This window comes from Panthera leo, chromosome C2, assembly GCF_018350215.1.
Source record: "Panthera leo isolate Ple1 chromosome C2, P.leo_Ple1_pat1.1, whole genome shotgun sequence".
Classification (NCBI taxonomy): Eukaryota; Metazoa; Chordata; class Mammalia; order Carnivora; family Felidae; genus Panthera; species Panthera leo.
This window is the reverse complement of record NC_056687.1, coordinates 60,385,209-60,413,085: the sequence shown is the minus strand read 5'-3', so window position 1 is coordinate 60,413,085 and position 27,877 is coordinate 60,385,209. Positions and strand designations below refer to the sequence as shown.

Here is a 27,877-nt window from a genome sequence, read left to right as displayed (position 1 = left end):
CACTAGAAGAATGTGTAGGAAAACAGGCTTCTGGCTGAATGAATAGAGGGTTAAATGAATGAGAGATGAGTTCACTCCTCCAGAGTCTCCACCATCCCACTTGAATAGAAAGCTAACTTTGAAGCCACTCTTTTCTCCATGGAACGATTTTGTATATACTCAGCTTTGGAATTGGAATATGGTTGCCATCTGTGGCCAGTGCATAGGACTAAGGAAGCACTGGGGTGGGTAGGAGGGGGCCATGAGGGAAGAAAAGAGACACTTAAAACGAGCTAATGATCTCCTTTGTGTTGGAGTCTAGGTTTCAGAACTTCAGTCCTGTACTTCAAGAACAAAACACCAGTGTGTCTTAGACCACACCAGGCGCCGGTACATCAGATAAGACCTGCGCTGTGTGGTGTTCAGCCACTGAGCCTCAAGAAGTTCTGAAAGTGAAATTAAAGGAGCAAACTGGGGAAACTGAAAGGAGTAAAGGCTTAGGGAAAAACACAGTCACAAGGGCTCTGCAGATATGTCTTTGGGGTTACGGTAGTTCAAAAATGAATCTACTAATTAAAGAGTTGGAAGATGCTATAAATCCCAGGGATTTAAGGATCTTTAGAAGAAAGGAGATACTTCTCCATACACTCTGAGTACATTGTGATCCTTTGGTAGAATCCAAGGGTGCAAGTGACCTGGCTATTGTGCATCATTGTGCGTTTAAACGGTTGATTGAGAGTTACCGACAGCTCTACTAGAGGCGGGGGCGGGTGGTCTTTTAAAAACAGAAAAAAGCTGTTAAGCAATGCCAGTAAGACCTGAGAACATCTCTGAAAGGCAGTGAATAGCTCACAGGGCTTCCTCGTTTCCCTGGTATTATCTGTTATAAACTGTTGGTTATGGCGCAAAATCATGTTGATAATTTATATACTGAAATGACATGCCAGAGACTAATAATTAAGCTGAGGATATGCACTGGAGGAAAAAATTATTACAGAAAAGTTAACTTTGCTTTTGAAAAAGGTTAGCTAGTTGGTTAAGTACAACATTGGAAGGCAAGTATTGTTATATGAAGTTTAACAGTGGCTCTGTATCTCAGGTGTGAGAAATTTACAGAGTAGGGAGATGGAAATCATTTTGGCCTTGCAAGGAAAGAATCTCATCAGGGATGTATGTAATACAAGTTTAGAAGCATTGACAATCCTAGGCATGCACAAATCACTTTACGGAGCACAAAGTGACGGCCCCACAGTGCCTCACACTTGGTGTCTTAGAGTGGTTGAATCAGGAAATATCTGTTGGCTGCATGAACTCTGGCCTTGACTCCCGTCTGCTGTTAGGAACAAGATCCACAACTGTGACTCAGCTACAGTCAGAATGTTAGTACTGCCCTAAAATCTATCTGGTATACAAGTTTCTTTTCCTAGGATCCCTACGTGCCTCCTTATTCTATTTTATTTCTCCTACCACATCCCTGTGAAGCATAAGAATCTTCATTTTACAGATGGGATAACTGGTCCACCTAAATAAATAAATAAATAAAAAAAATTAATTCTTTGTCTTTCAATATGAAATGATTCATAATCATTATATGCCCCAGTTCAATGTACTGTTTTTCTACATTATTTTAGGTTTCCCAGGAAAAGGACATATTTTATCTTTCTCATTATTATTTTTAATTGGTTTCCAGAAAAACTGAGATAAAAACAGAATCTAACAAATATCCCATGGAGATATTTGGTGTTCTCTTTTCTTTTAAGAATAAATGAAGACTTTCTCTGCTCCTCTCTCTCCTGGCTCTCTGCGCAGATAGTCGAAATCCCATGCCAATTTTCAAACAAATAAGAGCTCATTCTAATAGCTAGATCACGGTCCCCTCTGTTGAGGAAATGGCCTTATGAATTCATGTCTGGAACCTACAAAAGTTACTTTGGTTATAAACCTTACCAATTTTACCCGAACATTTATAAACAGTACTGATATCTGACCTGGTTGTAAGTTCAATAAAAAAAATTATGCTCAGCATGTGAAAGGCCAAAGAGAAATCTAGTGTCTTTATTCCCTCTGGTGACCTACACTAAATAGCGCGTATTTACTTATTTACTTTGTAAATGAGGACACCCAGTGGCCACCAAGTGAAAATATTCTAAACAATCTCTGACACTGTTTATGCAAATATACATATCCAGTTATCACAACTGATTGATAGAGATCTCTCTAACATCTGTGAGCAAGCAGTTTAGCTTCCCTAAGTCAGGCAAGGGTGGTGGGACTTTAGCCTGATCATTTTTAGATCACATGAGAGACTGATCGTCTCTTCTCACCTGGGGTTTTAAGGTATGGCTCTGCTTTGAGCTCCACTGACTCCTCAGCCGACAGGAGGACCTAATGAGCTGTCTTTTGGGAGAAATGGAATCCAGGAGATGGGGACAGTAAGGCCTGTGTCAGAAATCATAAATGATTGAGCACAGTTTGTGAGAAACTCAGTGAACTCATAAAAAACCAATTGCCTTAGACCTTAAATGTGTACTGAAAATAGAACTGTGGCTCTTCCTTGATGAGAGGCAGTAGAGTAATAAAGGAGAGGGAGAAGAGCATCACTCAAACTTCAGAGACAGAAAGACTCCCTGGGACTACAACATGCAGTACCTCAGAGAAAAGATGTAGCCTGAAGTTCCCATTGATATTGTCAGCATGTTCAGGAAGTTCAACAGAGACTTGACCTAACAAATGCTCAGTTAGGACCTACTCAATGTAAAGAAATGTGTTGGGCAGTGTGAAGGTTCAGTAATTTGTAGTTGTAGCTGTAGTTATAACAAGGCAGGGTACTAGCCTTCGGGATGCTTCGATTATTCTCATAGACCCAGACAAGCACAAGTGAAAAGAGACAGTGGTCAATAATATACTAAATTAGGTAGTACATGTGTAAGAAGTTCAGACTTATTTCTCAACATTCAGGTGGAAGAAACATTTCCTTATTTCTAAAGCAAATTAAACCTGTCACTAAAATAGCAAGAAATTCCATGAGGTTTCAAGGCTGCTCTCCCTTCCCCAGACTTGTACAGGGACTTACAAAATCTAGGGAGAGGTCAGATCCTTAGTCCACAGCAGTCTCCATCATCAACATTGCTTGTCTACATGACAAAGACCCTGGTCCATCTGACTGCTGGGCACTACTGCTGTAGCTGGGTTTATAGATGCCCCTCACCCTCATCCTTGCCCCAGGTGCATCACTGCTCCTGTCAAGGCAGTACCCTTTTTTATGTCCATCCTCCAGAAGTGTACCAAGAAATTACCCCAACTAGAGTTGTATGTAAGCAGAGACTTCAAACTTTATAGCACCTTCCCCCATTTGAGGGGTAATTATTTTTCTCCCCTGACAGGCCACCTCAGTCTACCTCCAAAGCACCAGCCTCACCCTCCTCACCCTAGTAAAGGCCTAGCTTAATTCCCTTAGAGGGCCTAGATTCCCAAAACAAAGCTCTCCATCTTGGGGCTTTGTCTTTAGGGCTTAACTTCTGATTTGGACTGTGAAGCCACAACTTCCTAAGACAAGAGAGCCCAGAACTATGTACAAGCTTAGCTTTTCTTAATTTCCTTATTGCTATGAAAGTTTTCTCATTCAGTGGGGAAAAGAAAAAAAAAAACAGAAATTAATGTTTCAATCTATTACCTCACCAACCAGTCAGAACTAAGAAAAGAGAGAAATTAAGATGGACCCGGCAATCAGAGAAGGGCTCCACAGAGAAGGAAGAACTTTTTATAGGGTTCTCAAATGGTCATAAGGTCTGGTAAGTAGAGGAAAGCACAGAATTTCAGAACTCAGGACAAATTCAGCAGAGGAGAATTAAGAATAAGCTCTTGCAGTGCATGCAAGAGATGGCAAAATGTCCACTTCTTTGATTAGTTCAAAGATTTTATTTGGGGAAAATGGGAAAATAAGATCAAACCAGTGAAGTAAGATGAGATTATTAGAATGTTACCTACAGCTATAGAAGACTCTTACAGCTTAATATCTTTTCTCCTATGACAGGTAAATAGTACTAAAATATTATATAAAAGAACACATAAAGTATAATAAAAATAAAATAAAAATGAAATATCTTACTCCTCATTAGAATAATATGAAGTATGCCTTCTACTTCCTTTATTTATCCATGTCTCCCAAGGTTTTGAGTTCCAACAACACTTATCTAGGATCTTCTTCATCCTAGAAGACTTACATCTTATTCTTTCTTAAGGAAACTCTGTGCCTGGTTTCATGATGAATCGCCCTAGCTGGGCTGTCAAGAGGTAGTTTCAACTACTTGTCCTAAACATCAAATCCCCTCTGTGCTTCTAACTTTTCTAGTAATCCAGAAAATAATAATAATAATAATAATAACCTTTTTCCTTGGCTTTTCCTTGTTGCTTTGAGATAGAAGGCCTTCATTTTTTCAGTAAAACAATCTATCATGGCTCAAGCCCATGCCCTCTATAGAGAAACACTGTAGCCCCCTTCTACCAATACACAGAACTGTGCTTGAAAACCAGTTGTCACATTGGAAGTGACTTATTTTTTCCCGGAAGACGTAAGCAAAGAGAACATTTGAGCATTGAGCAAATCTGAAGATCTGATTCAAAAGCAGTTTCAAAACAGTGCAGCAACAGAGGACCAAAGGAAGTTCTGTGGATTAGGAAGTTCTGATTATTTGAGTAAAAAACAGCTTTTTTAAAATGACACTATGGGGTTCTGTTTTCTTACTCATTGAAATTCAGATAAAAGTTGTCCCAAAGTCAAAAAATCAATTTCTTACTTAATTATACTTTAACACCAGTTGATATTTTCCAAAGGAATGCCATTCCTAGGAGTTATTCTGGATCTTTGAACTCAGTCAAATTAAAAATGTGTTTTTCCTTTAAAATAAGTACAGGATGATATACAGATCAAAAGAAGAACAGATTAGTAAGTAAGAAGATGCTGGTTTCTATATAAACACTTTAAAATTTTTAATTTCTTTTCAAGCAGAAGAAAAGGACTGAACTTATTAACTGTACATTTGAATATAAAGATCCTTCTTTAAGGCCTATCCAAAGCCAAGTTCAAACTGCATACTTTAACTGTGAATGTAAGTAGATCCCTTTGTTCATTTTTGTATCCCACCCACGGATGCAGCATCTCTGTGTTTTTGTTCCCCAGATTTAGTGAACAAAAGAAAAGGTTACAATAGGGCAGCAGCTAAATTTGTAAGGAAAGAGCTTTATAAAAAAAATCAAACTCCTAAAAGGTGTCTCAAAAGGTTTATGATATAAGAGGATTTAAAGGCATCAACCTCAGATTTCAATGACTTTCTTCCTTAGTCCCAGCAGGTCCTGCCTTCTCAAGAAGAAGTCATTTCATTTCAGCGTTGGAATGAGGGCATAGGTGTCTTTCAGAATGTTGTCTAGAATTATAGCTGTCCGATGCCTTTGTTCCCAGAGTTAAAACTTAGCTTTCACAAGCTGTACTATAAGAGAATAAAGAAGGTGTTTGAACATTCAGTGTTTTGTTCCACTGGAATCAGATGCTCAAAGTATAGAAATTCACAAAGCATGTAGCTTGATAATACCCCAAGCTGAAGTTTTAACTTATATTTAGAATCGGTTGCATAAAATTGATGTTCAATTACTTCTTGATTGTTTGATTATATCCTCACCTCATAACTAAAGGGATTTGAGTTGGCTTAAAAGAATACTCAATACATTAGTAAATATGTAGGAAAATATACTTACATGTAACTATAAAAAAGAAATCAGAGTTGAAGTAAAATAAGGAATTGACACTAGAATGAGGCCAGGGGGTAAATTTGACTTAGAAAAGCATACCATGAGGTCCCATATAGTTCTGAAAATTTGACTTAAATTTTGATCCTGAGCTCCAGGTACGATTTTCACAGGGTCCACAAAGATAAACATAGAACCAGCTTTTCCTGGACACTGAGGTCAGGGAGAAGTTGATTGATGAGTATACGTTTCAAATATCAAAGGTCCTTATGGATGAATTTCTTTTCACTGTTTTAGATTTTAGATCACCTGTGTCCTTATGGATCTATTTCCAAGAGGGTTTTCTCAGTAAATGTTTCACTCATGAATTGGTGAATATTCAGGTGACCCCCAAAACAACTCCATCCATCAGTCAGTTGTATTTGCAATGTTAGATGCATAATCAGGCATTTCTCAGTCCCTTCTTGGAGGTAACAGCAGACTGAATGTAGAATCAGGCAAGCCAAAGGCCTGGGCTGTCTGAGAGAGACTGTGAGAGCCTCCAGAGCCAACTCAAAAGGCTTCCGTGGGACTTTTCCTTTGGCCCTGGAAATCCCACGGGCAGTATCAGTCTCTTCCTATCCTTCAGACGAAGCATGAAGCTCTTGCTTTTGGTAGAGTGAAGAGAGGGGAAGGACAGCAAGAATGGAGACTCAGTCTAGATTTGGGAATGGGCCTGAAGATCACAGAGTATATAATTCACAGTTTTTCCCCCTTGTTCCCCATACTTGAAGCTTAGGAAAACTTAAGGGTGTAGCAGAAGGAAAAAAGGGAGGGAGGAAGAGAGAGACCGGAGAGAGGGAGGGAGGGAGGGATGGAGGAAGGAAGGAAGGAAGGAAGGAAGGAAGGAAGGAAGGAAGGAAGGGAGAAAAAGAAAGAAAAGCCGTCTGTTTGAAGTACTACAGGGCTTTCAGGTGAACTCTACCTTATTGGCTAGATTGGAAGTACACATTAAGATTTCTAAAAAAAGAAGTGCATGTTAAGTTTGTATTTATTTTTTGTTCAATTTATACCACAATATCTCATTTTTAACAGTCCAAAAAACATTAAAGGATATTTCCTAGTTCTTATATGGATTTGTGTTAACTTTCAAAGGGGATCCACTCTGATAAAAACCTATAGTTGGCTTCACCAATTGTCAGACTATATAGCTCTGTTCTATTCCTCCAGATCTCAGCTAGTGTTAGTACTTTATCATCTATATTTCTGTTCTCTCTTTTTTTTCTCTTCCTTTTCAATCCTATTTTTATTTTTGAATCATTCTCTTTGGAAAGGTAAGTGCTGTCACTTTGGCTAAGACTGTGGCGTTGATCACATAAAATAGCATCCACTCAAGTAAATGGGAAATATCAGCCTGCCGGGCCTGCTACCTCAGATGCAGTCATGAAGGCGACGCCAGTTTCAGAGGCTCTGATTACTGAGAGTAGTTAAGAGCAGCCTGAGGAGAGATACTTGATTCTCGATTCATGGGTCTTAATTTGGGGGGAATACAGACCTCTTTGAGATTCTAATGAAAGACATTGACCTTATCCCTAAGAAAGTAGAAACATGCCCATTCATGATAATATGTGGATACCCCTAAAGCCCACACATACACTTCCTAAAGACCTTTCAATACTTAAACTGTGCTTCGGAAGGAATGGAAGTTCCTTACATGTATGAATGAGAGTTCAAGGAATATGAAAGACATATCCAACTATGGTACTGAGATCATAAGTAGAATGGTGTTGTAAACACTTCAGGCAAGTTAGTAAGTTGACTATCTCTGTCCAGCTAAAATAAGAAGTGGTGACCACAAAAGTAAATACAGACTGTTCCCAACATTCATAGGTGGTATATTCCTGAAAATAGTTTGAAAATCTAATTTCTGAAAGTTGAACAAATTTTTTTTTTTTTTTAATTTTTTTTTATTTATTTTTGGGACAGAGAGAGACAGAGCATGAACGGGGGAGGGACAGAGAAAGAGGGAGACACAGAATCGGAAACAGGCTCCAGGCTCTGAGCCATCAGCCCAGAGCCCGACGCGGGGCTCGAACTCACAGACCGCGAGATCGTGACCTGGCTGAAGTCGGCCGCTCAACCGACTGCGCCACCCAGGCGCCCCGAAAGTTGAACAAATTTTTAATGCTTTAAGAGAACAATTCTGTTACCAACGGTAAAAAATAAAAAAAAAAAAAAAAGAGAGAGAGAAAAAGAGAACATCCTCTAATGGTTCCTGTACCTTGGGCTTAGACAATCAGGAAGGTAGAGGACAACTCTCACCGGGAGACAAACCAAAGCACTCCCTTTACACCCAGGAGTGGGTGCATAAGGCAGTGCAGCTCTCTTTCCCATATGCTAATGACCCTCCCACGGTCCACATCCAGGGGCAATGACAGCTAGGATATGCTAGGTGTATGGAGCCAGTGGTAAGTGATTTCTCCAGTGCTCCCAGCCACCCTCCAAATGATGTTGACGGGCTGGGTCCCACGACCCAGAGGCCATCCCACAGGACCAGCCAAGAGGGTTCCTGGCTGCGTGCAGGATAGAAATCAAACGCGAGCCAGGAGGAGGTGAAAGCAGAGTTTATTGAAGGTAGAAAGAGAGTGCAGGTACAGACAGAGTGTGTGGGAGACTCGGAAAGGAAAGGAGGGAGTCTCATCTTCACTTGGGGCCTGGGGATTTTTTATTGACGATTGTGGTCTGGTGCACATGTCCTCTCAGTCATCCAGGAACTGGTCAGAACAAGGACAGAGTCCAGGTGTCCATCATAAGTCACTTACTCCCTGGAGCCAAGGGGTGTTGGCGTCGAGATGTCTAGCGCCAGGGGTCTGGAATATGCACATGATGACCTCGCCTGGTCAGTCCTTAGATGTTATCTGCTGTGCTGGAAGACTCCAAAGAGATCATGAACTCCTTGTCCCTTACAAAGGAGGACATACATTAAGGCATGTGTAGGGCAGGGATGCAGGTCCTAGCAGAATAGAAGTGGGAAAGGGAACAAAAAGCAGGTTTTTACGGAGTCCTTCAGTTTCCCTGTCTCACAAAGATTGTGAAGATGCCCCTGAGATAGAAAGAATGTGTTGGGCCATCTGCTTTGGATGGTGAAGCCCGTGAGGAAGCAACCTCTGCCCTCCTCAGGCTCAGCAGCTCCTCCCCACCCCGGCACATACGTGAACTCAAATATCCGAGGTCTTGGCCCTGGCAGGGGCAACAGATGTAGATTTGGGGAGGAAGGGACCTGAGTGACCACATGCATCCCTGTTTTCTCAGGAGAAGAGTGGGTCTTTCCTAGTATGACCAACTTGGTAAGTAGCACCAACACACGGTAGCTTACGATCACCACTAATCACCTGATATACGAAAGAGAAACTTCAACACAGTAAAAGTATCAAGGTGCAAGGTGGCAAAGAGTGTGATATAAAAGCCTGGGCTGTGGAGGCCTGGCCACCCTAGCCCTATTTTGTGAGCTGACCCACTTACCTCATGTGCGCCTGCTGGCCCAGATTGAAAGCTCAAGGGCTTTTCGGCCCTGCCATTTGACTTAGACGTGTTGACTTGACCGAAATTCATCTTGGTTTTAATTTGAGAGCTGGTGTTTCCTCCCAAATCACAGAGACTTCAAATTCCCATCTCCCTCTCTAGCACCTCACCCTTGCACTGGTCTGATTTTATATATCCGGGGCTGAGAAAGGACTGGATTTCACACCTAATTAAAGGAGACTGTATTGCCTGCTGTTTCCTTTCTTGTTCATTTTCCCTTGTGCACAAGCAGCTTTTTATTCTCATGCTAAGTCCTGTCCCCGAACACCCGCAGTTTAAGAGACAGTCAGGAGCCGGGTTCCTACAAGGCAGAGCCAGGCCCTCCATCACCTCTTTCACCACAAGCCGATTTTCCCTTCGGTGCTCGCCCCGCTTCAGCCCCATCCGTATTGTGCTCGCTCACAGAACACAGTCATTCAGAATACATGACCACTTTCTGTGGTAGGATGCCTTGTGTGTTTCTAGTGAATGCCATCTCAAGCTGACTCTATATTTTTACTCTAGTGGAAAGGAGGTCGGTTATTATTTTTAAACACATAGAGAACCATTTTTATCAACTCTTCATTTTACCCCCCCGCAGTTCTATGTTCACACCATCGCGGGGTATTTTTGGGGTGAGGTGGCGTCCCCAAATATACATAATCTTTGGAAAGTTGCATGGTTTTGTAGAGTTAAGAGGGTGGTTGGTGGTTTTTTGTTTTGTTTTGTTTTGTTTTGTTTTTGAATAGCCCAAATGCCTATTCAGTGCCAATCTAGGAAAGAATGGAGTTAGCATTTTCACACCATTCCTTCCTATACAGTCCCTGAATAACCATCTAATCAAGATTTGTTTTCAATGGGGAACAAATCTTCTACAGTAGACTATTTCAGATTTATTCCGTTGGAATCTATACATTAATGCCCATTGGATGAAAAGGCCTGCTTCACAAAAGCCTGGACATTGCCTTGCTGTGGCAGAAACTTTTTCCCACTGTATTAGTGTTAAATATAAAAGAAAGCCTGGGAAAGAATTGCTTCAGCATTGTGTGCGGGAGGAACCAGGCGCGCTTGAATGGAGAGGCAGGGTCCCCCATAGCATCTGTACCCGTATCAGCAAAGCCCATTCAGCCTTTCATGGCTGCTTACTGCAGTGTGGGACCAGTGCACTCAGGGAGATGTTTAAAAATTGTGTCTATAAAAATCCAACTAGGCTCGTCAGGTCAGGTTGTACATGTGTGCAGGTTGGAGTTTGTCTCTGTGGTCTTTAACGAAGTTGGTTGACATTACTGCAGAAACCATAATTCAGATCATGTAATGGGTTTTTTGTGATTATCTCCATAGGGTTACCTGATTGTTTGGATAGACTCGACCAGTTCACTCAAGCAAGCAGTTTGAATTTTTCTCATGAGATTGTGTGTGTGAATGTGTGCAGTGTGATGACAGCTTTTGGTGTTGACCATTTCCCTCTGTAAAGCAACCTTCATCATCACTCTCAGTGTTTTTATCTTTTCTTCTATGTCCTGAGAATTAGGGTGGCCTTAGATCTTTAGGCGATCCAGTTTTCATTCTTCAGAGATCCAGTGGTATGCAGTGGGAAGAACATCAAGGGTGTGGGTTCTAATCCTAACCCTGCCTCTTACTAGCTGTGTAAAACCTAGGCTAAGTCATTTAAACACTTTGATAGCCTCAACTTATTTTACATCAAATAGTAGTAATAGGACTTGTCCTGAAAACATATAAGATGGTTTTAAGAAAATACTAAGATATTATATGTGAAAGAGTTTTGTCCATTGTGAAATGCTACATGATATTAATTATTATGATACTTGTGGTAGAGTTTCTTTCCAGAATTAATCAGAAGGAAGACACCTCTTCATCATAAATGGCAAATCTAGTGATATGTCTGTGACTGGTGCTATGAGCAAATGTGTGTTTAAAGAGTATTTTCACCTGGGGCGCCTGGGTGGCTCAGTTGGTTAAGTGTCCGACTTCGGCTCAGGTCATGATCTCGCGGTCCGTGAGTTTGAGCCCTGCGTTGGGCTCTGTGCTGACAGCTCAGAGCCTGGAGCCTGTTTCAGATTCTGTGTCTCCCTCTATCTCTGACCCTCCCCCGTTCATGCTCTGTCTCTCCCTGTCTCAAAAATAAATAGACGTTAAAAAAAAAAGAGTATTTTCACCTGTGTGGAAAAAAGTTATCTAATAAATCCATCCTACTTAGAGATGGTGATTTTATCAGAGACTCGGCCAGTTTTAGTGCTCACTGTTAACTTAAATAAAAAAGACCTTAGTGATAGTAAAATTATATGTAGAAAACTCTACATTTTGGGGCACCTGGGTGGCTCAGTCACTTGAGCATCTGACTTCGGATCAGGCCAGGACCTTGTGGATCTCGCTGCTGTCAGCACGGAGCCCGCTTGAGATCCTCTGTCCCCTCTCCCTGCCCCCCCTCTCAAAAATAAACGTTTAAAAAATATATTAAAACAAAGAAAAGCCTTACTACATTTTAGTGTAGTCTTACTACATTTTAGTGCAACTTAAAGATGTCTTTAAGTTAGATTACTGAAACCATGTTGAAGTCCCAAGGCCTAGAAACATGAACACCGTGCTAATTTATGGGTAGATATAGAAGTAACTGAAGGACATATTGGACAAACCTTTTCATGCAGCTTTACAGTGGACCCATGGATACCTAAGGGCCAGACTTCATTTGGGGCAAAGCATGCAAATGCAATGAAACAGATAAGAATGTGAATTCTAGGGCCAGACCACCTGGGTTCAAATGCCACTCTTTCACCAATTGCCTAAGTGGCCTTGAGTGATTTTCTTGATTTCTCTGGCCTCAGTTTTCCCATTTGAAAAATGAGGATAATAATACTACCTATGTGATAGGGGTTGCTGTGACAATTCAGTGAAATGATATGGTAATAAGTGGTAAGCTTTTAAAAAATAAATGCTCTTGTCGTTATCATGCTCTATGTGCATGGAGGACTCAGCAAGGTCTTAGAATTTGGTCTGCTGACTGATTTCCTGAACATTTCTTCCTGGGTTATTGGGGCCTTCCCCTAGGGCTCTATTTTGTATTAGCACGGTCATAGAGGGTTCACCATGATTCTTGAATCTGGCAAAGACCATTTGTGTTACAACAGTGAAAAAAATAGAAACTGTAGCCCAATACAATATTTTAGGCACATAATAGACCAAATGGAAGCCAGAACAAGAAGGAATTCTCTTACGTAAAAACCAATGCAAATCATATCACTGAAAGTGAACATAGAGCCTCTAGGCATTTATTAAGTTAACTGGATATATGTGAGGCTGACAAAATATAAAGATGGAAACAAAGGAAATAAATGAGTATGTAAAAGGATGTGGTCACACCAACTGAGCTCAAATAGCATGAGGAGGAGATCGAGTGAAGCAAGGTAGAGCTGGTTGAGCTCAGACTTTCCTGAACCGGTCGGTCCTCTCTCCTAAGGTGGACGAGAAAGAACCAAAGGAGGTGGGCATTCCTCCCATCTTCAGGTCATTACCTCTGGGGGTTACTTCTCACAAGACACAGAGATCTGGGTCACAGGCCAACAATCCATGCTTGAGCCACCTGGGTGGTAAAAGCCTACTCACTTGGCCTCTCAAGCTGATTGTTCAGTTATGAAGGCAAGAATAAGGAATAGAAATGAAGGATGGCTCAGAGAAAAGGATTCTTTGGAACCATTTGAGAAGTGAGGTAGAAAAATAGGAAAGCCCTAAGACTTAGTGTTACAGCCATCCATTTTATTTCTCAATCTGTGATCCAGATGTTACCGACATTATCCCTTGTCTGCAGAACGTGGGGAATAAGCAATGGGTCAGGCTATCCACAGCCTCCCCATAGTACACTATTGCCTTCCCACGGGGAGCTGTAGCAAGTGCATACAGCACTCTATTGGCTTGGGTGATCACACATCCCATTCTTGCTTTACTCCTGCTGTCCTCACCTAATTATTAACAGTGCTCCCTTGCACTCTCAGAAGTGCCCAGTTTGGACACTAAATATGAGCACCTAGTATACTACAGTCTGCCAGGTCAGTGCTGCCATCTCTGACCTTTTTAACACTCCTTCTACATTAAGTTTCAGGAAATTCAGGAAACCATCCATATCACATACAACCAAGTTAGAAAGTTCTCAAGCAGGTTGTCAGAGATGACAAGAAGAATGTGTACATACGGAAAACAGTGGGTGAGCGCCCCTTCAACCAGCAGATTGCATTCCATCACCTGTCCCTCAACTGGAAAACATGGCAGCAGCTGTTTGGTGGATGTCTTAGTCTGGATTGAATTTTCCAAGAGTTTTTGCATACATGGTGTGGGTTTGGAAATATACATATAAATGAGTAGGAAGGGAGTTTATTTTTTAACAATGAATATTATTGCTGTCTATGAATAAAATCAAGAACCTTGAAAAACTGGGAAAAATGTAAGCTTTCCTGAAGGACCTCGTCTTAGACCTGTCTAAAGTGGAAGTAGACAGTTCCATGAGAACCAATCTCCCATTTGTTTTTCAGGTCTTATTTGCTGAGTTGTAGTAAGAGCAGGCAAATGACCCATCTGTTTATTTGGCTGCTCTACTTCGACAACCCTGGCTGAAGCTCTAGGGCATTGACAGGGATTCAGTACCCAAAATAGCTGGGGCATTGTTGGGGCCAAATGGAAGAAAGGCATTGTTCCCGTAGGCCATCATACCTCAACCTGCTGTGCAAAGCATGTCCAACTCGCCACAGAGCCTGCTTGTGTCTGCAAGGTGGGGGGTTGGGGCTGTTTCCAGGAGCCATGGGCATTACCCACCTAAGACATGGGTGTTAGGAATGAAGTCAGCCCTGACCCACACGCCCTGTCTTGTGTCTGTCTTGCCACCCACCGTGCAGGTGACATCAGTTGCAAGGGGATGACCGAGCGCATTCACAGCATCAACCTTCACAACTTCAGCAATTCCGTGCTCGAGACCCTCAACGAGCAGCGCAACCGTGGCCACTTCTGTGACGTGACGGTGCGCATCCACGGGAGCATGCTGCGCGCACACCGCTGCGTGCTGGCAGCCGGCAGCCCCTTCTTCCAGGACAAGCTGCTGTTGGGCTACAGCGACATCGAGATCCCATCCGTGGTGTCGGTGCAGTCGGTGCAAAAGCTCATTGACTTCATGTACAGCGGCGTGCTGCGCGTCTCGCAGTCGGAAGCCCTACAGATCCTCACGGCCGCCAGCATCCTGCAGATCAAAACAGTCATCGATGAGTGCACGCGCATCGTGTCGCAGAACGTGGGCGATGTGTTTCCGGGGATCCAGGACTCCGGCCAGGACACGCCACGGGGCACTCCCGAGTCAGGCACATCGGGCCAGAGCAGCGACACTGAGTCGGGCTACCTGCAGAGCCACCCGCAGCACAGCGTGGACAGGATCTACTCGGCACTCTACGCATGCTCCATGCAGAACGGCAGCGGTGAGCGCTCCTTCTACAGCGGTGCGGTGGTCAGCCACCACGAGACTGCACTCGGCCTGCCCCGTGACCACCACATGGAAGACCCCAGCTGGATCACGCGCATCCATGAGCGCTCGCAGCAGATGGAGCGCTACCTGTCCACCACCCCCGAGACCACGCACTGCCGCAAGCAGCCCCGGCCGGTGCGCATCCAGACCCTGGTGGGCAACATCCACATTAAACAGGAGATGGAGGACGATTACGACTACTATGGGCAGCAAAGGGTGCAGATCCTGGAGCGCAACGAATCCGAGGAGTGCACGGAAGACACCGACCAGGCGGAAGGCACCGAGAGTGAGCCCAAGGGCGAGAGCTTCGACTCGGGCGTCAGTTCCTCCATAGGCACCGAGCCTGACTCTGTGGAGCAGCAGTTCGGGCCAGGGGCAGCGCGGGATGGCCAGGCCGAACCTGCCCAAGCCGAACAGGCCACGGAAGCTCCTGCCGAGGGCGGCACGCAGCCGCACCAGCTAGAAACAGGTGCCTCCTCCCCGGAGAGAAGCAACGAGGTAGAGATGGACAACACGGTCATCACTGTCAGCAACAGCTCCGACAAGAGCGTCCTGCAGCAGCCTTCGGTCAACACATCCATTGGGCAGCCATTGCCAAGTACCCAGCTCTACTTACGCCAGACAGAAACCCTCACCAGCAACTTGAGGATGCCTCTGACCTTGACCAGCAACACACAGGTCATTGGCACAGCCGGCAACACCTACCTGCCGGCCCTCTTCACTACCCAGCCCGCGGGCAGTGGCCCCAAGCCTTTCCTCTTCAGCCTGCCACAGCCCCTGGCAGGCCAGCAGACCCAGTTTGTGACAGTGTCCCAGCCCGGCCTGTCGACCTTTACTGCACAGCTGCCAGCGCCACAGCCCCTGGCCCCATCCGCAGGCCACAGCACAGCCAGTGGGCAGGGCGAAAAAAAGCCTTATGAGTGCACTCTCTGCAACAAGACTTTCACCGCCAAACAGAACTACGTCAAGCACATGTTCGTACACACAGGTGAGTGTAGGCTCTCCTGGAGACCTGGAAGTGGGCTGTGGGTGTCAGGGGGGCTGTAGGAAGGGAGGGGCAGGACAGCAGTGGAAGGCAAGTCTTAGAGTCATCTTTCAGATTAGAAGGACCCATCTTCTAGAAGCCCCAAGGGTGCCCCCGTCATAGGAATGAAGCATCGTGCCACCAAAATACAAAATCACAGAAACCCTTTATGTAGAAGGGCAAATGGGAAAAAAGTCTGATGAAGAATTTGCAGGCACAATATCCTTTAAATGCATCGGAATTTGAAATACATTGTTTGATCCTAGGTGTTTAGAACTGGAAAAGTCCTTGGAAATTATATACTCTAGTCACTTCATTTTACTGTGAACACTCCTTCTACAGCAGTGCGGTGGTCATAGGCTAAAGTCATATATGACTAAAGTCATATACGCAGAATAGGAATGAAAGATTTAGTCTGTAGTAAGTTCTGTATGAATCATCAGCTTGAAGAGACCACAAGGCTGATGCAAGCTTATGCTGCATTTGTGGTCCCTGAAATGAAGAGAAGTGATAGACTCACTCTATTTTCTACTGCTTATTCTCTATTTTCAACACCTAGAGACCACAGATTAGTCTGGGCACTACCTTTTAAAAGGACAATAAACTGATGGGCCCATTCAGAGGAGTATAATTAGGATGACGAAGGAAGGCAAAGCCATGGCATATCATAGTTGAAGGTCCTAGGGCTGTTCAACCTGCAGGAAAGACTCAGGGCATCATAGAAGCCACATCCAAGTATCTGAGCTTCAAGGGCAGCATAATGTAGTAGTTAAGCTGGAACTCTGGACCCACATTGCCTGGGTTTGAAATTAGACTTAGGCACTACTAAACGTTGTCACTTTGGGAAAGTTGCTTAATCTTTCTATACTTGTTTCCTTGTCTATATAAACAGAATAATAGTAATACATCTTTCTTATAGTGTTATTTTCAGGATTAAATGAATTAATACATGAAGCTCTTAAAACAATTCCCGGCCCATAATCAGCACTCTATAAATGGGAGCTAACATTAGTATTGCTAGCTTTATTTAAATGGTTGGGAGGAAAGAGACATTAAGCTTATTCTGTTTGGCTCCAAAAGGTAGAACTGGACCAATGATTGGAAGTTATAAAGGAGATTCTTTCAACTAAATAAAAGAAAAGGGTTGTTAATGGTCTGAGCTTCTCTAAGATGGGATAGGCAGCCCCCAAAGGGACTGAGTTTCTATAATTAGAGGTGTTCAAGGAGAGAATGGATGATCATTTCAAAGGGATGTTGTAGGGGGGACCCAATCATTAGGTGAGTAATTGGGTGAGATGGTGTTTCATCCCTGGATTCTGTGATTCTAGAGCTAAGATCTCCTGCCCTCCCAGCGCTTTGCCCAGCCCAGCTGCCCTTTTCCAGCTCTGTAACAGAACAGACACAGAAGTGAGAATTCCACAGATGCTCCTCCATATTAAGTGACCACATATGTGATATGATGTCACATAGATTCTCTTGTACCTGAAAATGCCTACCCCAATGGTGATCACCATATTTGAAATTCTTATCACAAGAGTCACTCTTCTGGTATACCTCTGGTTCCAGAACACCCTGTTAAAAACCAAAAAAGTTGCCAGAAAAAATTATATACTAGAATTATAATACATGAAAATAAATTAGTTCCTCAAAGCAACTTTGTTTCTCAGATAAGCTAGCAGGCATCTAGGGGATAGGACATAAGGCACATAAACTTAAGTTAGGAAATAGAAGGGAAGGAAAACAAACACTGAGATAAGGTACCCAACATGGAAGTGAACAACTAAAACCGAACGTTACTTACAATGAACTTTGCCTTCTTAACCGTCAGCTTAAGGCAAGACATTATGTAAATCTATGCATGTGCCTTTATGTGAATCAGTTGTTCTTAAAGATGACAATTTTCACACTTCCAAATAAACATGGTAACTCACTACTGAATTTAGCAGGAATCAGGTAGGTAAGTCACTATGTTTATCTGGGGTAAATGTGAATTCATTAATCACCTGAGATCAATCAGGGGTAGTTTTCCATGTGGTATGGGTATCATCATTATTTGGTAAATGGATCAAGCAGTAATATTTTTATTTATGTGGCACTTTATGGCTTACAAAAGTGCTCTCAAAATTTTTTCCCTTTCTTTTCCTGAATAGTTGTCACATAAATCATCAAATTAAAGATTAAGGAGGAAAAAGAGACCATTTGTGGAAGTGTATCCTTAGCCAAAGTTTAGTTTGCTTGTCTTGGATCCATACATTTCTATTACCACCCCCCCATCCCCCAATGTGCATCCCTTCCAGTAGACCCAGTAGATATAAAATTCACAAATTCTATTAGATCACATATTGAAATAAGACTTTAAACTTGGAACATAAAATTTTCAGTGCACTATCAAAAATTGTCTTTTTGCTATATAAACACATTTATCCAGTGGATTCACTAAAGGATTCTGTGGTTAACCCAAATAACTAGATTTGCCCACGAGAAAACCAGCAATGGGTTTGTACACTTAGACATCATAGATACAAAACCTACAAGTAAAGTCATTTCATAAATCTAAATCTAAATTATTCTCAAACCTTTAGCCTTTAGATAACCTAGTAAACTATGAAGGTCCTCAGTAAGTTATGAAGGTTTTGTATTGGTGTGTATGACATGGCTACGTCTGGGAACAATTAATAATACACAGATATCGCTTGAGCACCTCATTCAAAAGAAGCAAAATTCTTCCCATTCACCCTGAATTATTTGTCAGTGGCAGTTTGGAAGGGCCATCTGTCTATCAAGACCTTTGTCTAATGGAACGAATCCATAACCTAACAAAGTCAAAGAACAATTGGTCTAGATTTTTCAAAAGGCATGACAGCCTGAACATATGGAAGTAATTCAGGACCTGGATTCACTGCGCCCTCCATTTCAAAACAAAGTTTTCTCCAGTTTCTTGGGAAAACATAAAAAAAAAAAAAAGGGGGCCTCCCAGCTTCACAGGAGCCCAGTGGAAATGATAAAAATCCAGAGCAAAAAAGTCCAAATGTTGCTCTAAAAAGATTCTAGAAAGTACTAGGAATACTTGGAAAAGTATGGATGGTTTCAGTATTCTTATATAATCTAATATAATCTGTATAATCTAATATAATCTTGTATAATCTCTACAATCTAATGTAAAAGAATCTTACTGAGAAAGAGCAGCTTGATAGAATTAAAAGGAAAGATATTTGAGATCTCTGCATCACAGCTATTATGCAGGGTACTTGGCTTTGCATTTCAGTTACTCAAAGGTTTAATGTAAATAGTACTTATTTTGGACAACTGCAGAGAATCTATTCTGAAATCGGGATTCCAAATAAAATTCTGTGGGGCTCTGTGTTAATGATCCACATATTCATTGAAGGGAAGTGTTTGAAACAAATCAGTAGTCCATTGTATTGACTTTGGAGCTAAGCTCTACCTTAGGGAACCAGGGAACCAGGTTCCCTTAGGGAACCAGGGAACCAGGGAACCACTAAATTTAGAGTGGGACATAAGTGAAAGACAGTTATACTAGAATTATATTATTTGGGTTCAGTTTGGGTTCCTTTAATTGTCTGTGTGGCCATAAGCAAGTCACTTAATTTTATAACCCTCAGATTCTTTGAGTTTATAATGGAAATAATAATTTTCTTGTCTTTTGAGTAGCTGTAAAGGTATGCTACATTTAAGAGCTTGTCATAGAAGGTAAAGTACTAGCTAATGTTTAAAAAAAAAAAACCCATCATCATTATTATCTTAGCCCCCTCCACCCAAGAGACACTGAGATTCTTTGCTCTGTCTCACATCTCTGAATAATAAGCTCTTAACAGGTTTCCATCCTCTATGGAATTCAAATGCTGAAGCAATGTGGTGCTCCTTGGATTTCCCCTGAACTTCCTTCATAACATCAGCATTTTTTTTTCATTCTTTAATGATTTTTTTTTTAAGAGTAAAAGAAAACCCCTCACCTAACCATTCTATCCACTCCCAAACAAACCACAGAGTTTCTCCTTAGAGTTTCTCCTCAGAGTTTCTCCAGTTCACTTTACTACAGCCTCATAAAAGTTGTGAGAAAGGAAACCAAGAGTTAAGGAGGTATTTGAAAATAAGAGAGTCAGAGAAAAAAACCAAAAACACAAACCGTCCTGTCATGGAGCAAAGCAGGGCTCTTCTATGTCCCCTCCCCTCAAGAGACAAAACAAAAGTCAAAAGAATAGGAAGGCAAGGACAGAGGACACAGAAGGATAAGACTTGGTGTCAGTGTGCATATGGAAGTCAAGCAATAGGGAAAATGCAAAAATAACCCAATAGCAGTGGTTCTCACAGTGTGATCCCCATAGCAGCAGCATACATAATCTCAGGCTCATCCAGACCTGAATCACAAACACTGTGATGGAGCCCAGTAATCTGTGTTTCAGTGAGCCCTGATTCACATTAAGCTAGGAATCATTTCCCTAGAAGGCTGGGTGATGACGAGGATGACATCAGGTTGCTTTTGTTACGTAGCATTGTTCCCTAAAATTCCACTCATAAGAACCTATGCATTTGCAACAACTAAACCAGTTGAAAATAACAGCTTGATTTTTATAGTGGCTAAATTATATTACGGAGGCAAATATCTCATGTATGAGAGGTGAGCTAAGGCTCTCAAACTGCACAAGGACCATGGCAGATGTACGCCTCCTGGCACTTAAAATACTGACTTGTATTATTATTATGGGGTTGTGTCTGCACATTCCTATTATAATGTGAACTCTGTGAGCCAGAAATGGTTGATAGGTAGGTAGGTGGGTACATAGATAGATAGATAAAGATATTTATCTTTATCTATACCTTATACTTCAATATACCCAGCATAATACCTTACACATAATAAACATTCAATAAATGTTTGATCAGTGAATGAACTGAATGACCAGGATGGCATTTGAAGTATTTGTTTACCAGCAGGTATAGGTTTGCCAAATTTAGCAAACACAAATACAGGATGTCCAGTTAAATTTGAATTTTGGATAAACAACAAGTGTATTTTTAGCATAAGTATGTCCCATGCAGTATTTGTGACATACTTAGACTAAAATATTATTCATTTCTTTTCTGAAAGTCAGATTTCACTGGGTGTCATGTATTTTATCTCGCAATACTATCCAGGTGGAACTTTCTTTTAAGACCCAATCTTAGGACTCTTTGCTTTAAATTCTATATATGAATACAAGCTAGCATATGTAGCAGCTTAACAAATACTTTTTGAGTGAGTAAGTGAATGAATGTTCAGAAATGTGGGCATGTTTTCCCAGAGAATTTAATTCAAGGGACTTATACATAAATGCATTATTTTTCTAGCAAGACTTAAATTTCTTTTTCTTTCCTTCTTTTTCTTTTTTTATTTTCTGAAGAATTTATTGTATCTGCATTTCTACTTGTGTTTTCTTCGCTAACAAATGGTAGATGTTTGGGCTTTTTCTGAATCATACTATCAACAGCCCATTTATTGGTGACCGTTTTTAGTCTGTTAGTGTCCTCTGCATATATGATAATTTTGTTTGTTACTTTGAGAAGCTCAGCTATTTCTGCCAAGAATTTGATGTAAATGGATATAGGAATTTAGTAACATAACATGTCAGAAATAGTGTAAAAATGCTGAGATCAAGGTAATAATGTGATAATCCTCACACAGAATTTGGGCTATTAATTATATCAAGCCAGTGAAGAAATGAACAAGTATAAGATTTGAAATAAGAAAGCCTTGGTTTTACCACTCTCTGAGAGTGGTAAACTTCACCTTATAGAAGTTCTGCCATCAATCTGAGCCTTAGGTTTTTTTGCCACAAAATATATGGATCTTAATAATACTTGCTTTACATGGTTGCTCTAAGAATCAAATAGCATAATTTCTGTGAAAGCACTTAACCACAAACACCATAAAATTACCAAAGCCATTTAAGAACATATGTTAGGGGCGCCTGGGTGGCTCAGTTGGTTAAGTATCCAACTCGATTTGGGCTCAGGTCATGATCTCATGGTTCGTGAGTTCAAGCCCCAAATCCAGCTACGTGCTGACAGTATGGAGCATGCTTAGGATTCTCTCTTTCTCTCTCTCTGCCTCTCCCCCACTCATTCTCTCTCTCTCTCAAAATAAATAAACTTATTAAAAAAAGAAGATATATGTTAACAGTAATATACATTTTGCAGCATAATCCAGAGGGCAGGAAATCGTTAACAGGAGGAGGCAGTGATAATCTGGCTAGGCTGAAATCATCCTCTCATCTGTTACTGACTTGTTGGGTGACCCTCAGGACATTACCTCTCTAATGGAAATACCATCTTCTGGGGATGTTAGTATCTACCTGCTCATAAAGTTGTAGGAAAAGTTAAATAACATGGATGAAGTTCCCTGAGATCTTCAAAATTCTGCCAACACCAAAATATGTTACCTGTCACTGAAGCCACAGATGTTCTCTGAATGCAATGTGTCCCCAGTAAACAGTCCCCCCCCAGTCAGCCTCACAGTCCAAGCTGATACCAGGATCGCACCCTCAGAAGTGGAGACAAAGGACACCAACCATATCTCAGGTGTGTAGGCCTTCCTTCAGCTAGACTTCTCTGGTGGAGAGCAGACTTTCCAGCCAATGAAAGCTCTTTGTGACTCTGTCTGAGCACCCTTCCATTCTTGCCACTGAACCTTTCCCACTTTCTGTTCTGACCTTGATGTTCTGTATTCCAGGACTCCTTCCTTGCAAGTGACCACTTTCCCTGACCCCTACTCTCCTTTTCCTTCCCTGCTACCTACCCTCTCGCCAAGCTCCCAGTTTTGGTTTTCTGACCCCTCACCATACTCACCTAAAAAAGAGGGTGTCGTGTTAAAGTAGATGATGGAGATGCCAAGAGTATGGTAGAGACAGGTGGGAACAGTGCCTCTGAAAACATCCCGGTAATAGCATTCACTGTGCTTTCTGCAAGCCTGGAGAAGCCTGGTTAGAGTGAGAAAGAATCAGCAGAATAAATGGGTTCTTGCTGAGCCCCCAGTACAGAAGTCACTATTCAGAATTGGGGTGTCTCAGCCCAGTAGGATATCTTTTACTTAAACTTTGGGCAGACCCTCTGTATCTACTAACCTAACAGTATCTCTCTTCCTTTCTTTTCTTTTTTTTTTTTTTTCTTTCTTCCCTCACTTGTCATTCATGGTAGAGCATCGGTGCTGGTCCATGAGAAGGAGTTTAAAAGAGGCTCTTTAGAGAACAGACATCAAAAACTGGAGGAGTATATACGCTCACCGCTCCCCCCACACTGTTGGAATTGTAAAGGACACTGCCGCCCCTTTGGTTTCTCCACTTGCATGTAGTTTCTTGGCCTCCAGAACTCAGCTGTCGCTTGCTCAGAAACCCTCTGTCAGCGCTGTCTGCTGACATTTTATTCATGATACTGCTTCTGTCATTAGCATATGTAACTGAGAGCGGACTATACCCTTAACTCTGAATTACATAGCTGCAGTATAATCACTTGCTTTATTGATTATCAGAAAAAAAATTTTTCTTATCCTGAGTTGGCTTCCCCATGCAATGCAAACTATTTCTCAGTTGGTTTCATTTATCATCAGTTTCTTTCTACTAAAAAGAACAGTTGACTTTTTTTTTTTATCTTAAAATGATCACATACTCTGTGCTAAGTGCTTTATCTCTTTAGTTTTCAAAATACCTTCACAAGACAGGTCTTATTGTATTACTCTCAAGTTACAGATAAGGAAACTGAGGCTTATAGAGGTTAAGTAACATACCCAAGTCACTCAGCCAAGGAAATGGAATTCATATCTGACTCCCACATCGGTATAGCCCAAAATGGAACATTTTAAAGTGAAGGGGCTTATATGAGCTTCTCCCTTATGTTATAATTCTAGTGTCTGCTTTGGATGTTGTGTCTCTTTCTAACACAATGATTGGGCTTGCCATTCCTGACTATAGTCTCAGTCCTGAAGAGCCATTTTCTCCACACTGAAAGCAACAATTAGCAGACCACATCCATTTCATGTATAATGTTGAAAGCCCTTTCGGGGTCCCTATATGCAACAGACAGAAAAATAACAAGAAAGAAAAATATTAACATTTCTACTGAGTGATAGTGTCTCAAATTCACACATATATAAATGAAAGTTCTGGACACCTGATTAATCTGAAAATATGCCCAATTTAGTACAACAGTTCTTGAAATACCTATGCTCTACCAACACAGCACCTTAATAATTATAGAGAGCGCTTTCCTTTAAGGAGCTCCCAAGTGCTTTACAAACATTTTTCCTCATTAACTATCATACCATTTTCTGTGGCTGGGAAGGGAACAGAATACTTTGTCCTATTTAAAATGTGGGACTGCTAATGCAGTGAGTGATTGAAGCAGGTTGCCCTCAGGTCATGTGCTGACAAGGCCTGGACTAGAGTCCTCAGGGGTTGTGGGTCAGGGTGGGCAGAAGGCCACTAAATCTGCAAAGGGCCATGGCAAGTGCTTGGTCCAGCTCCTTGCTTTCAGAAGGGGAAATGAACCCAGGGAGATTTAGAAAGCCCAGGGTCACACAGATAATTAACAGCTGAACCAACACTACATGCATACAAACAACATACAGATGTATGCTATGGAGGGAAAGATAACAACTGTGAAGAATCAATTTATAGTCAGATTAGAAGGTTGTGAAAGCAAAAAGCCTTCATGAGTGACCTTGCCTAGAGGAAAAACACACTGTAAGAAGGTGAAAGTTTCAAATAGCAGGGGCATTTTAAACATAAAGTTTCAGTAGCCACAATACCATCTGGAACTTAAGAAAGCAAGCTTCCCATTAAAGGTGATAGGTGGATATGTTTTAAAAGATGGTTGGCCAGCCTATCATAGCCTCTAGAAAGTGTACATACTCAAAGCACAAGGATGGCAAAGACCAGCTTGAGTTCAAGCATGTTTACAGCTGACAGAAATGTTCCAACTAAAAATAACACACACGGCTGTCTCTCTTTGGGAGTCTCTCATTTCAAAAGAATGTACCTACATAAACACCATGCACAGACTGAAGTCTTCTTTTAGGAATGAGGCTTCCCTAAAGTCCCCCATTTGTCCAGAAGTGAACTTCTTCTCTTCTAACCCTATGATCCTATGGACCTATCCTGTCCCATCAGTGAGAATGTAGGGAAAGAAATCAGAGAAGAGTCGAGAGGAGAGGGAGCTAGGCCAAAACATTTGTGAATAACTTAAGGAAAAAAGGGTTCAAAGACCAATGACATTGTTAAGAAATTGGTAGAGTGATTCCAATGAAACAGCCATTCCTCACTGTCCTGTGCTTCAAAACATATCCTTTTACACTTACAAACACAATGAGAAAAGGCTTCTGATGAGATCAAGTTTTGTAAAACAGATCATGAACATAAAGCACTAACACTGAGCCTGACACATATTAAGCACTGAATACATGGTGATTGTTTTCATTGCCATTATTACTATGACACCTCAAACCTCTTCTGTTTCATAATGGGGAAAACGGAAACACAGTCAAGGCACATATTTTAATTGGAAGTTAACTCAATTTTAAGAAATAGATTTTCTACCCCGATACATAATCCAGATATTGAACAGTTACACTAGAGAGTTTCAAAGGCTTGGGGCCTTGGGCTGGGTTATGGAAGAGTACATAGAAGGACTTTTTTCTCCGAGGTGGGTGCCTCCATTAGGCAATCACTAATGAGGTGGGGCAGACGGAAACACCCTAATGCATTTCATCTCACCTGTCAAGAGCAGAGCTGAGAACAAACAGCACCAACAAAAACAAGGGTCTGTTCATCCAAAGAGATGTCACAGGTCCGTGGATGTTACTACATTTAGTAGTAGTAGTATTACATTTAGTAACAATATTTTTGCTTACCTTAATCTTTTTAACAGGCTTGAACATTCGGTTTCTAAGCCAACAGCAAACCAAAACAGTAAACAGGAGAAAGAAGGGTTTCCGCCAACAGGCTGAGAACAAAGAAAGAGAAAACTATTTTTTAAATTGACCCCAGAGTTCAAAAATGCGTATGGAACCATTTAATTGGGGGTCGGGGGAAAGGATAGTCTTGCAATAAGAATACCATGAGAGTTTTCCCATACCACCCTTGGTGGTCCGCAAAGTGATTTCATATGTATTTATGTCAACACTAGCACAGTGAGGTAAGTAGGACTGTATACCTCAGAGGCATTTGGAGATTCGTCTGAGAGCCGTGCCGAGCGTTGGTGCCCGGATTTGAACAGGACCATTTGACTCTGTTGTGCTGTCCACCACCTACTCAACCTCCGTACCAGACAAAGCCAGTCTGCAGCTCAGCGCAGTCAAGATGGAATAGCCAGTTAACTCTAACGTTACATTTCAGGGAGATTTCTGTGTAAGATAAATCAAATTTAAAGTGTAGCTTTTCAGAACAACTTGCGCCTATATTTTGGAGCAATAATGACTTGGCCAATATTTTCCAGACCTGTCAGGGCACAGGTGCATTCACTAGACAGAATACTGGAAACGGAGACTGTCCCCCGAAGAGCCAAGCTATATAACCACTGTCCTCGGTTTCTAAAGATTCTAGAGAACTCTACGTCTTCAAAGATCTTTCCTCTCTCTTATTTCTTGCGTGTGTTTGATAAAATTAATGGGAAACACACAGTTAAATCTCCTCATGATGATGCTGAAAACAACCCCCTAAAAGTCGCCATCCCTTTTCATCACAGAATGTCCTTTGGAAGGCTTTAGTGGGGGGACTATCTTGTAGCTTTCCAAGAGAGCCATTTTCTGGCCTGGGGACGTGGAAAACTAGGTGGTCCTGGCATCACCTTAAAGCAAGGTCTCTCAGAACATGACAGGCCAGGAAGGCCTGGATCTTTCCAGGGCAGTGTGAACCAGTCAGATTTGTTTTTTAATTGTTTTGTTTTTGTTTTCTGTTGTCTTGTTCTTCCGTCTCTCATTCTCTCTCCCTTGCTGTGTCTCGCTGCGTCCTGCTCGCTGTCTCTTCCCACACCGACAGGTGAGAAGCCCCACCAATGCAGCATCTGTTGGCGCTCCTTCTCCTTAAAGGATTACCTTATCAAGCACATGGTGACACACACAGGAGTGAGGGCATACCAGTGCAGTATCTGCAACAAGCGCTTCACCCAGAAAAGCTCTCTCAATGTGCACATGCGTCTCCACCGGGGGGAGAAGTCCTATGAGTGCTACATCTGCAAAAAGAAGTTCTCCCACAAGACCCTCCTGGAGCGACACGTGGCCCTGCACAGTGCCAGCAACGGGACCCCTCCCGCGGGAACACCCCCAGGTGCCCGCGCCGGCCCCCCGGGGGTGGTGGCCTGCACCGAGGGGACCACTTACGTCTGCTCCGTCTGTCCAGCAAAGTTTGACCAAATCGAGCAGTTCAACGACCACATGAGGATGCACGTGTCTGACGGATAAGTAGTTATCTTTCTCTCTTTCTTATGAACAAAACAAAACAACAAAAAAGAAACAAACAAACAAAAAAAGCTATGGCACTAGAATTTAAGAAATGTTTTGGTTTCGTTTTTACTTTCTGTTTTTGTTTTTTGTTTCGTTTCATTTTGTACTACATGAAGAACTGTTTTTTGCCTGCTGGTACATTACATTTCCGGAGGCTCGGGTGAATGATAGTTTTCCCAGCCTCCCTCGGATGGTGGCCTTAAGGCCTGGTAGTGCTTCAAGAGGTCCACTGGTTGGATCTCTAGCTACTGGCCTCTAAATACAACCCTTCTTTACAAAAAAAAAAATCTTTAAAAAAAAAAAAAAGTAAAAAAAAAAAAATTTTTTTTTTTCACTTGTGAAGAGCACTACAAAAAATCTATAACAAAATCTAAAAGGCCTACTGTCTTTAAGTACACCGCTTGCAGTGTTTCAGTGGACATTTTCACAATTCTGGCCGCTCGGACTTCACAGTAACCAGTTAAAACTGTGGAATATCGCTTCTGGTTGAAAACCCAGAGGAAAGGCCCTGCTGTTTTCCACCTACCACGTTGTCTGATTTCATAAAAGGGCTGGGGGGGGTGGGAACGGGCAGTGGGTCGGG

At 42.0% G+C, this 27,877-nt stretch overlaps 1 protein-coding gene and 1 long non-coding RNA gene across 6 annotated transcripts in view; one reads left to right on the top strand and one right to left on the bottom strand.

Annotated features, from left to right (window-relative positions):
- ZBTB20 (zinc finger and BTB domain containing 20) overlaps nt 1-27,327 on the top strand; it is a 764,386-nt gene extending 737,059 nt beyond the window's left edge. For all 5 annotated transcript variants that reach the window (XM_042954830.1, XM_042954828.1, XM_042954831.1 and 2 more), the window contains 2 exons: nt 14,163-15,767; nt 26,831-27,327. In XM_042954830.1, the coding sequence (XP_042810764.1) occupies nt 14,163-15,767; nt 26,831-27,252 (2,027 nt within the window). In that variant the 3' untranslated portion in view covers nt 27,253-27,327. The remainder of the gene's footprint in view (nt 1-14,162; nt 15,768-26,830) is intronic.
- Nucleotides 8,310-14,149, bottom strand: LOC122229573. The gene is made up of 2 exons (XR_006207059.1): nt 13,981-14,149; nt 8,310-8,713 (listed from the first exon to the last, which is right to left on the bottom strand). It is a non-coding gene; the product is annotated as an uncharacterized LOC122229573 (long non-coding RNA).
- Nucleotides 27,328-27,877: the final 550 nt, after the last annotated feature.